The 12239-nt window shown below is 37.5% G+C and overlaps 1 protein-coding gene across 1 annotated transcript in view; it reads left to right on the top strand.

Moving 5' to 3' along the window:
- Positions 1–12239, top strand: part of DNAI3 (dynein axonemal intermediate chain 3) — a 49262-nt gene that overhangs the window by 28684 nt on the left and 8339 nt on the right. The window contains exons 11-18 of the mRNA XM_058178607.1: positions 60–149; positions 688–771; positions 1974–2102; positions 3025–3098; positions 3947–4094; positions 6416–6503; positions 7830–7966; positions 9923–9986. Of these exons, the coding sequence (XP_058034590.1) occupies positions 60–149; positions 688–771; positions 1974–2102; positions 3025–3098; positions 3947–4094; positions 6416–6503; positions 7830–7966; positions 9923–9986 (814 nt within the window). The remainder of the gene's footprint in view (positions 1–59; positions 150–687; positions 772–1973; positions 2103–3024; positions 3099–3946; positions 4095–6415; positions 6504–7829; positions 7967–9922; positions 9987–12239) is intronic.

The raw sequence follows: 12239 nt of genomic DNA, 5'->3' as shown, positions 1-12239 counted from the left end.
TTGTGAAAGTGGTGTTCAAAATTGATGGAGCTCTCCCTCTCCCCCAATGTTATTTCTAGCTGATGCTGGAGTGCCCTGAAGATGTTTATTGCTTTGAGTTTTCTCCAAATGATCCCAACATCATTGTTGGAGGTTGTCTAAATGGACAGGTTAGCAATTGGATTTGAACACTTCTCTCTCTATCGTCTTTAAAATGAGCATTAAACTATATGTTTATATGCATCGTGTATCTTTTCTGCATTGTGTAATAAGTTATGCTCTCTCCCCCAATTTTTCCTAATAATGTTTAATGGCCCTTAAAAAAGATTGAGAGAATCTGGGCTGCAGATGACAAAATGTGCTTTCAAATTTCCAAAACACGTGGTCCAGATAATAGAACTGTAATGTCACTACTATATTTTCACATCTGGAGTTCAGTCTGCTACTTTTCAACTTTTATGACTTCTACCTGTCTGATATTGAAACATCCTTTCATTCTATGCCTACACATATAATCCTAGCATTGTAATTTCTCACAGAGTCAGGAAAAGCCCTTTCTTAATCTTGCTAGAATTTGGGAAATTTAATAGTCTCAGCACAATTGGAGGGGAACATTCATCATGGGGAGAATATTAAGTAGCAGAGACGTGTTTCGAACACCTCTCCTGCACTCGATTTGTTAAATCTATTGTTCTGCTCCAATGCCAGGTTGTATTGTGGGACATTTCAGAATATGAAGAAAGGTTAAAAAGTGCCAAGTCGGGCACCACTGCTGGCACAACAGTTAATGTGGTGAGTATTCCATAATGTCAATTACTCTTTACTTACTCCTAGATAAATAAATATCTGCATGTGAATAAGTTTTCAAGGGTCTAAGGCAGTGGTGGCTAACCCTTTTGCCATTGCGTGCCAAAAGCGGGAGAAACGCGGGGGTGGGTGGGTCATGCCCATACCCATAATTCTATGCACCCCGCCCCATGTGGAGGTGCGTCCACCACCACCCCGCTTCCCCTACCTTTGGCACGTGATGGCACGGTGGGCCTGGTAGACCCATTTTTACTTTCCCCAGGCTCCAGAGCCTCTCTAGGAGCCTGGGGAGAGCAAAAAACAGGCCTTTCGGTCCCACCAGAAGTCGGCAAACAGGCTATTTCCGGCCTCCAGAGAGCCTCCAGAGGGGTGGGGAAGGCCATTTTCGCCCTTCCCATGCTCCTAGAGAGGCTCTGGAGCCTGAGGAGAGCAAAAAACAGGCTTTCCCCACTCCAAGCTCTCCGGAGGCAGGAAACAGCCTGTTTCCCTACTTCCGGTGGCCCAGAAGGCCCGAAAATGAGCTGGCAGAGCTGAGCTCGCGTACCCATTGATGTGGTTCCGTGTGCCACCTATGGCACGCATGCCACAGGTTCGCCATCATGGGTCTAAGGTTTATGGGTCTCATACACCTCCTCCAATAGTGCTAAATAGAATTAGGAGTTTTCACTTGGACTTTCCAACAAACATAAGTTTCACATTCAGCCTAAAATTGGCTCAAAGCTTTGTTTTGACTGTGGTTTCAGAATAAGACAGAAAACCAAGGGTCGGGTCTATGGTACTATTATTTAAACAAATCTCAGTCTGACACAACAGAAAAGTGTGGTTTATTTAAAACTGAATGTTTCAAACCTTATGGCTCTTGGACAGGAGAGGAAAGCGAGAAGGAAAATCTGAGGCTCAAATATCTGTGCCATGTTACAAGAAATAATTTGTTACATTTGAGTGGCTCAGCTCTCCTCTCCACCCCAGCCAATATATTTTCCTTATTTCCTCCCACTGATGATGGCAAATGCATCATCAATTTCTGTGAATATTATAAGATCCTCATACTTTAAAGAAAGGATTTATTTATTTGTTTGTTCATTAAACTTATATGTTGTCCATCTTGTCTATAAACTTAGTTTTGGTTTTTAAAAGAGTGATAGCTGGTTTCTTCTTAAGTGTTAATAGTTATGTTCAATTTTTAGCCCAGTTTCATGCTGGAACAACAAATAGGAAAGGAGCCACACTTGGTGAGGTACTGTGCAGTCTCATCTATAGAATACGGCCATAAATCTATAATAACTGATATTCACTGGCTGCCAGAGTTTTTTGAGGTAAGATTCAAATATTACTCTTTCCTCTTGAGTCACTAAGGGGGAAAAAATACAAACACCACCAGATTTTTTTCAGTCTTCTTACTTCAGAAGGTGGCTATTGTGAAAGTTCAAAGGAACCTAACATTAGATCCATACACTATCATGGAAGCTTCCTTTGTATCTTCAAAGTCATCATTAGCTCCTCCAAACAATTTCCATAGCTTTTGAGATCAACCAGATGACATTCTGTTGTGTTCTCTCTGCTTCTTCAGATTCTTGAAACAAAAGTTGGGTTATAAACCTAACAAAAAAATACTTAAAAGACAGTCTCTGTGTCTCAATTTGCAACAAATAACAACCCCAGCATTATTTATTCCTGGGGAATCCAAGGGCTGATTCACAAGAACTTTTCTTTCACATGGCTTGGAAGAATTGTTGTGGAAGAAAAATGTATAATTTCAAAAAAATATTGTAAAGCAGTCGGATGATTTTCATTTGTGCCCAGCTACAGTGCTCACTAAGTAATGTGCAGTATGTTCACTTTTTATTTTCTCAACTGGGAATTGATGTTACTTTTATTGTACTTTCTACTAACGTAAGGCGATCAGTGATCCAAGAACAACTGGCTGTTTAACAAATTAGCAAGCCCGTTACAAAACTGGTGTTTCTAAATATGAACATGAAGGTTTCCAAAATATCTGTGCAAAGTTTTCTGCTTTCTTTTAATTGGAAATATTGTGCAGCCTTGAATAAACCTGGGAGAATGTAATAATTGGCCAAAAAGTGGAAAAAAACACAATCTCCATATTTGGCCGCTTGCCTCTTCCAACTTCTGAATTTGCCCATCCTGGAACATCTATCTCTTTGTAGTATTTTTTTTATTATCATTGCTATTCTCCTGTTTCTAATATGAAATGGTATTTTGCTTAATCTTTCTTAGGTCAACAGGATGGGTACTGTTTTTGAAAACAGAGCTGGAATTTGTGTGCAGCTGATGACCTGTTCACCAGACTGGTAATATTTTATTCAAAAAATGTATTATATGAAGATGCAGTTATATGTCTGTGAGTTCCCTCCTCCTATTAGTTCTTATGTGTCCAAATTAGCAAAAATAATCTAGATTTTTATAATGCTCTTTCCAGTGATTCAGTCAGGGAGGTATGATTTAAATATATCTTCAAACCAGGATTGTAACTTATTGAATCATGATGTCAAAATTGGGAGGGAAGATATAAATAATCTCTATTGTTTATAAATTGCTTCAACTCCTATCCTCTAAACTATGCTATAGAGCATTGCACACCAGAACAACTAGACACAAGAACAGTTTTTCCCCAAACACCATCACTCTGCTAAAGAAATTTTTTACTACCGGTTCTGTGGGTGTGGCTTGGTGGGTGGGGTATGGCTTGGTGGGCGTGGCTTGGTGGGCATGGCAGGGGAAGGGTACTGTAAAAAGTCCATTCCCTCCCCACTCCAGGGAAAGGATACTGTAAAAGCTCAATTCCCTCCCAATCAGCTAGGATTCGGGAGGCAGAGAATAGATGGAGGCGGGGCAAGTCAGAGGTGGTATTTACCGGTTCTCTGAACTACTCAAAATTTCCACTACCGGTTCTCCAGAACTGGCCAGAATCTGCTGAATACCACTTCTGCTAGAGTGCATTGAAGACTGGTTGGCAGGCCATAATGAAGGCTATTGATATCCTTTCTGTCAAACAGCATAACATAATTTGTTTTCTTGTATCTACTTAGTTTGGATACTGATTAGATATAGCAGAAACTACTCAAATGCTTAGACTTAGTTTAGATACAAAATACAACCCTGCACTCTTCCACTTTTATTGTTATTCCCATCTATCTAGCACAATATATGTTTGGGATCTCCGAGCTTACAGGGCTACCTTACAACCTTCAGCTGATAAGAAAAAGGAAGAGGGCATTATTAATGTTCCACCGGATGTGCCCACCACTTTCAAACACCTAGACCTTGCCTGGAAACCTATCATAAAGGTACAGCAGAGACGTGCAGAGAACTTTAAAGAATGACTAAGATGGAAGGAAGATGCGTATCTCAACCTAATTTTTAGTCCTCTCCTCTCCTAAAAGTTGAAATTTGGTTCATATAGGAGTATGTTGAAACATTGCTACAATGGAAGATCATGTGTGATCTCTATATGCCAGAAACCGGGGAGCTGAATCTTACTTCCCCAAAGGCATCGAGAAAGAGACGGCAATGCAAGTTTTGTCTTTAAAAAAATGGAAAAATGCCAGATGGTCTGAATAATTTTTTATAAAGCAATTAAAGATCATTTTATGTAATTTGTTTTATAAAACCCAGGGATAATAGGTCATTCAGGTAATTGTTTTTTGTCTATTTAAATCTAGAAACAAATTGGGGAAAAGAAAACCTCAATGGAAAAAATTCAACCGCCCCCAAATTGGAATGTTCTCCATGCATATCACCAGAAATTTAACTTAGTGGAAGTATGGAGACAATTTAATTTAATTGTTAATTTAAAATATGCAAAAGGATACATTTTCTATCTACTCCACATGGCACTAGACTAGATTATTCTTCAATATCTCAATTGACGGGTATTTTGTTTGAACAATGCAGCATTTTTTTTCAATTTTCAATTGTGATTATCCAATAGGAAAAGAGGAGGGGAAATTCCTATTATTTATTTACTTTTTCTTTTATTTATTTATTTTTGTCAAGCATATATAAGATAACAGGTAAAAGTATAAACATAATTTGGATAATTGAAAAGAGTAAGTAAAAAGGAATATTAGGACAGGGACAGTAGGCACACAGGTGCACTTATGCACACCCCTTGGAAGTGGTGTTTTAGCCCTCCAATTTTGGAAAATATCTGGGCAATTCCACATGGCAGCTTTAAGCTACTTCTGTCCCATGTTTGTGCCAGCTGGATTTTAGGCCTGTTTTAAGAAAAAAACTCCTGTGGTGGTGCTAGCAGGCACAAAGGATCAAGACCACAGAATAAGTACTAGTTAAACTGATTTATGCCTATGCACAAGAATCTAGTCAACAAATGGTCAGCATTAAATTGGTGCTAGATAACAGTAACAGAATTGGAATTAATAGAATTCAAGAAGGGTTGAACTTAGACTGATTCCTCTTTTGATGCTGCCCTTAGGCTCAACCTGTCCTATTACAGATATACAAGTATTCAGTCTGGACTACCAATTCCGGTAGTCCTCATTGGACAGTTCCCCTGATGCTGTTCCTCCTACTTTCCATGCCAGGAAAGCAACTAGAAAACTAAATGTTGTTTATAAAATTAAGTACCAATATGCCAACGAGTATACACCCAGAAATCAGCTTTAAAATAAACATTTTTCTTGTATTTCCCCAAATTTGCACCCTAACCTCTACTGCAGCTAGAATGAATTTCATTCTGGTATGGCAGTTATAACATTTACCTAATATAAAGGGAATTATGTATTAAAAAAATAATTTTTGGGTTGGATTTCTTTCATTCCTATTATTCTTTCTCTGGGATATCCTGTCCATTTCTTTTTTAAAGCAGTTAGTTAACTGATGATGAAGTTAAAAACCAGTCCCCCAGGATAAAGTTAATCATTAAAAAATCTTGTACCATGTTTAATGAGCTCCTTAAATAATGTTTTAAGAAGATTAGATAACAAGTTTTGTGTGCCAGCATTGTAAGAAAGATCTCTAACCCATATGGCTTGGTCATGCCCATTCATGACTCTTTTTCGGTTTCAAATTATTACCTATGTTAAAACTTTATTTGTTTTGTTAAACATAAGTTTATATCTTTCTTTCAAAGCCAATAATATTTTTATATGAGTTAGATAATACATATATATTTGTGACCTTCAACTAATGTGAAATATCTTTTTTTTAAAAATTAACAGTACTATAATATCTTTAAATGCAATGTACCAAAAATAGTTTTATCTTAACAGGAAATAGCCAAATTTTATTACAAGAAAAAAATAATTAAACTGATACAGATCTTAGAAGATTTAATAACATTAAATTCTTCTGATTTTTTCCTTTCATATTGTTTTGAAACGTATTGTTAAAAATGGAAACAAATCAAGCAGTCAGATGCTAATTACAACATCAATTAATAGTGTCTATGATTATTATGAACTAGGAATCATAAATTATCTTAGAATAACATTGGTTGGTTTGTATTCTATATTTGCAACCCAAACATTGTGTTTTTAAGAGAACTGTGTCAGCATAAATAGGTTTCTGGCATTGTTTTTCAAATGAACATATCTGTTTTTTTCCATTATGCATCTTGTTAAATGCCTTTTCTAAAATCCTAAAACAGATCAATCTGCCCAAGGCAGATACAAGTGCTGAATATAGTCCAATAAGATTTAGCTTCAGAGAAGAACACTATCACACCAAAATTCAAGGTAAACAATTTTTATGTTTTGGGGAAATATATGAACAATTAGCATAATTTAGAACTGTGTGGCAGAGTGAATAGCAAAAGAGAAAAATCTTACCCAAATGATCACTATGGCTTCCCAATAGAGACATCTGCTGCAACATGACAGAGAGGTACAAAAGATGCAGAGGTTGTGTTGCATCGGTGCAATTCCACGTTCATCATTTGACCCCTTGAGTCCCTCTGTGGATGCTTCCATTTCCTAATATATAATCTGAGTAGTTTTTATAAGGTGTGATCGAACGTGTACCTGAAGAAGGAGTCGGGGAGACTTTTGGCATCACAGAGATTTCCCAGATAGAGGACCAGATTAAGAGACTGCAAACAGTCCTGAGTTGGATGGGGGAGTGGGGAATTGGTTCAGAGTAGCCATACCCTAACACAGTGATGGCGAACCTTTTCAGCACCAAGTGCCCAAACCTGAATGTGCGTGCATGTGCGCAAGCCGGAAACCTGAAGACCAGTTGGCTGGCGTGCACATGCTTGGTTTTTTTGCCATTTTTTGGGTAGTTTTTCAGGCAGTTTTTCGGGCTATTTTTGACCGTTTTCGGCTGTTTTGGGGGCCTTTTTCAGGCCTTTTCTGGCACTCTGGCATCCACAAAGACCAGCTGGCAGCTGGCAACAGCACGCGTGCCCACAGACAGGACTCTATGTGCCACCTCTGGCACGCATGCCATAGGTTCGCCATCAGGGCCCTAGCATCTTTGAGGGTATATTTAGTAAATTAAATGCTTATAGCTTGAGTTTGGCAAGATTCTGTCCACTAGGTCTAAGCAAATAAAGGATTGAACTCGATTGAATCTTGATTATGAACTTCGTTTTCATTGAGTTTGTATCTAGTAGATGATATTAAGTACAATTTATATTCCTAGAGTTTTATACCTAATGGTTAATTATTGTACCACACCCAGAATCGTTAATTTTATGCTTCCCAGAATCACACACTTCAGAGATAGGTGGCTGTCTAAATTTGATAAATAAATACAGTAGATAATGCAAAAGTATTTTATAACTTTTCTAAACTGAAGATTGTGAAGTTTCTTCATTTCTGTTCTCTGCCAGGTCAGGAACCTGTGAGCTTCCCTGAAACATTCCACTAGTAAGCCCTCAGTTTATGCAGAGCTACTTATGTAGTTGAACAAGAAAGTTAATCAGTTTCCATTTCCCATTCGCCGATGTCATTTTAAAAACATCTCTCTTCCCCCTGTCATCTAACCTGCTTTCATGAATGAGAAAAATAATTCATTATGTAAGTTTTACTCACAATCATCTTATTCCAATTCTTTTGTAGACAAAACATCCCTTCCAAGCAAGCAAAGCAAAGAGGCATCCACAGAAAAAATTCCATATGCGGAGATTCAGGGCACAATGATGAAACCTCTTAAGCTGCTGGAAAATATAAATACCAGCTTTTTTGTTGGAACTGAAGTAAGTTTTCCTTTGGGGTGCAAACTGATTTCCTATCTTCAGAAAGATGGGAGAACTGGAGAATTCTGGACAGAATAGTTGTAAGCTGATCAATGAATTCCTATTACAAAGCATCATCATTAGAAAAATGAGTTATTGTAAATCTATTTACACAGACCCATATATGGGTTTGATTACCATTGCTAGAATTCAGCACGGGGTTAGATTCTCTTTGGTTGTGTTTTTCTATAAACGGTGGAGTTGTGTTCAATAACACAGCTCAAAAAAGTTACCCTGGATAAAAGTAATTGCTGCCATTATAATGCTATTGGAAAATCTAAGGCATGTGTAGTTATTATTGAGCTTATAAAACAACTCCTGTTTAGAATATGCATTTTATTAAGAAAGCATCAACAAATACACAAATTAGCAAAGAAAGCAAGAAGACAAAATGATGGTATTTTTGGACTTTTTTGGTTAGGCCTATAGAATTGGAAATTTGTGGAAATGGTTTTTATAAGTGGTCACTAAAGATCAGCTTGTAGTCATACTGGATCTCATATTTCATATGAAAAACCCTGGGGCAATACTGTTTTAGATCAGCCAGATCCATTTCTTGGGAGTGGGCAGGGGATTCCCCACTTTGATCTGTCAAGACATATGTCTTTGTAGCAGGTATGGTTTCTCTCTCTCTTTCTGAAATATCTTTGCTGGCCTATCTGACATGTTCTCATAGGAAACTTAATTTTAATCTACTTTAGTTAGACTATTGTAATTAGTTTACTATTAATTTAGTAAACTAGACTGGATAGTTGGAATTCCACCAGTAGGTTCTCTGCATGAAAACAGAGACTAACCATGCTAATAGTGTGTAATTATAAGAAATGTAGTGCAAAATGTTTTGTGAGTGTTCAAGTTTAAAAGTCTTTATTCTTGAGTATCAGATACGTTCATATCTGTGAAATTATATACTTTTTGCTGTATGTAGAATCTATGTTTTCATTATCACAATGCAAAGAATTAATGAAGAAGAATGTTGTCTATTTTTTAAAAACATAAAACTAAGACAGTCCTCTCTTCTTTTAAAGCTATCCCGTCCATGAAATATTTGGCTAATTTCTGGCTATAAATCTCACTGTATCATCCCCAGCATATGTTCTCCACAGAACACAACATTATTGACTTCCATATGAACATGAAAAACATTATACAGTACTATAAATATAACTAAAATAGGTTATGATCCTGTTAATTTTTTCTTATGCTGCTTCCCATTTAAACAAATAATAGCAAAATTCACTATTCTAAAAATGTGAAATATAATGAAGCGCATTAAATAGCTGGTGAGGATGTATCCCAGATAAAAGAGCTTTTTATCAGATTTAAGAAAACTGAGCTTTCAGACAGTCCACAGAATAGATTAAAGGCTTTGTTATTTTGGCCATAAATACAAGTATCTTGCCAAAAAATCTTTTTTTAAAAAGGGATTGTATTATAAAGCATATTTTTAAAGTATTTATTTATTTTTTATTCTTTATTTTATTTGCATTTATATCCCGCCCTTCTCCGAAGACTCAGGGCGGCTTACACTATGTCAAGCAATAGTCTTCATCCATTTGTATATTATATACAAAGTCAACTTATTGCCCCCAACAATCTGGGTCCTCATTTTACCTACCTTATAAAGGATGGAAGGCTGAGTCAACCTTGGGCCTGGTGGGACTTGAACCTGCAGTAATTGCAAACAGCTGCTGTTAATAACAGACTGCATTAGTCTGTTGAGCCACCAGAGGCCCTATTAAGTATCAGTACTGAATCGTGGTAGCTTTCAGACTGCAAAGATCTAAATGTCAAGATAATAAAATACTTCCCATTTCCAAGAGTTTTGTAAATTTCAAAGGCGATCACATTCTGTAACCAATCTTTCATCTGCGTTCCTGCTCCCCTTGCTAATTACATTTTTGTGGCATTTTGCAGGACGGTGAAGTTCTTTATTCAGACTGGAAGATGGAAAGAGATGGTGACTCAGGAAGACTGCTTAGTATGTCTTAAATTTCTCAATATTTCTAAAATGGCGGTAGGACCCAGATAGTGAGGGGGTTTTTTTAGAAAAAAAAAACTAAGTTGTAAAGCACAACATATATGTTGGATTTCTGTAAACATGGATCACTTTGTTGTTTTGAATTAGTATTTTAAAAAATGGTTGTCCGAATACACTAGTAATTGATTTAGGGCCTGGTTATTTGAAGAACAACTGGTGCCTATGGTTTCTATCACCAGTTGATACCAGTTGGCTAGTTGCCCTTTAAGGTCCCACGAATCAAGCCGTGGGACCAGAAGCCAAGCTTTCCTCATGGAATGATCTCTATCCAGAGATTCTCATGGGTGCCCCCAATTAAATTCTTTTGTGAGTGGTGGGACTTTTCTCTCAACTGTCTGGACCAGTGGTGGGTTTCAAATTTTTCTACTACCAGTTCTATGGGTGTGGCTTAGTGGGCATAGCAGGGGAAGGATACTGCAAAATTCCCATTTCCTCCCATTCAGCTGGGACCTGGGAGGCAGAGAATAGATGGGGGCGGGGCCAGTCAGAATTTTTACTACCGGTTCTCCGAACTACTCAAAATTTCCGCTACCAATTCTCCAGAACCGGTCAGAACCTGCTGAAACCTCTGGTCTGAACTAGTCCTGCAGTTTACTCAGCAAAGGGTTTTTTTTTAATAGTCGCCATTACCTTCTAGGATCGAGAGAAAAAGACTGGCCCAAGACTGGAACTCATAATTGTCTGGTTTCTAGGTTGATTCCTTAACCACTACACCAAACTGGGGCTCACAGTGACATTAAAGTTATTAAAGATCGGGTTTTTCTCTCAAGCGATGAAAGTTGAAACCATGCTGGAGAAAGTGTGGGAGGAATGTTGGTCATATGTTGTCATACAAGCTGTTTATGAACTTTCTATCTCTTTTTGTACTTGTGAATGCCCAGAACCATAGATAGATGATTGTAATGGAATATGGGAATGTTCTAGGGGAAAAGGGACAAGAGGTGCTGTCTAAGTAACAATCAGACAAGAAAAGCAGGAACCGCCAGTGGCTTAACAGTCAGAGAACGAAACTTAGGAAAATCTTCCCTAACCCAGTTAAAAGTGGTGGTGGGAAGTCTGCGTTTTCAGACTGTTAATGTAGCCTTAGAATAAAATAGATTTAACTCATCTTATTTTGTTTCTTCTCTGGTTTTACCCAGGTGGGTTTACAATGATAGATAAATGATACGATAGATATAGATGGAATAGATAGATGATAGATGATAGATAGATGATAGATAGACAGATAGATGATAGACAGACAGACAGGGAGATGATAGAGGATGATAGAATAAAGTCAAAGGGTGATATAGAGAGATAGAAAGAAGAATCATTAAAATACTTCTTATAGCAGCTTCTCCCAGCCTGCTGTGTTTTAGAAGTGGCGGGTTTCAATTCACATGATCTCACAGTCAGCATAGATTCGAAAGTCAAATAGTCTGAGAGCACAAGATTGTGAAAGCTGACCAACAGTTTTCAAATCACCATAGATCCCATGGAAGGAGCGAAAACAGTAGAACAAAGGACATTCAGTATAGTATCTCTTTTTAAGACCACTGCATGATCAATGTCTTGAATGAATTGGCAATCCATTTTTGCAGTACTTAATCATCAATTAAAATAAGTGTAACGATAGTAGAGGCTAATTTGGATGAGAACTCCTCATCCTGATCTCTCAGGAGAGAGAGCACCAAAGGCCCCACAGTTCAACCATTAACTACAACTGCTCCCTTCTATTGGTTCCTCAACTATGTCGAACATTTGAATACAGCCACGTGAACTAGGAAGATGAATTGAGTAACCAGAGTATAACGCCAGTGTTTAAAGCAGGGGTGCAAAGCTACCTGTTCGGGCTAGTTCTCCTGAACCAGTAGTAAAAAATGCTAATGCTTCGCCGAACCGGTAGTAAAAAAATGTAAAAAAAAAAAAGTTCCGATGATTAGCATCGTCAGAACTTTTTTTCTTTTTAAGCATTTTTTTACTGCCAGTTCTCCAGAACTGGTAGTTAAAAATGCTTTAAAACGTAAAAAAAAACAAAGTTCCGACGATCATGGTCGCTCAGCTGATCATTGGAACTTTTTTTTTTTACTTTTTAAGCATTTTTTTTACTACCGGTTTCGGCAAACAGTTAGTAAAAAATGCTTTAAAAAAGTAAAAAAAAAAAGGTTCCAACGATCGCGCAGCACTGCTGTGATCATTGGAATCTTTTTTTTT

The sequence above is a fragment of the Ahaetulla prasina genome, chromosome 3 (genome assembly GCF_028640845.1).
Source record: "Ahaetulla prasina isolate Xishuangbanna chromosome 3, ASM2864084v1, whole genome shotgun sequence".
NCBI lineage: Eukaryota > Metazoa > Chordata > Lepidosauria > Squamata > Colubridae > Ahaetulla > Ahaetulla prasina.
The sequence above is the reverse complement of the archived record's forward strand: the minus strand, read 5'-3'. Positions and strand labels throughout refer to the sequence as shown.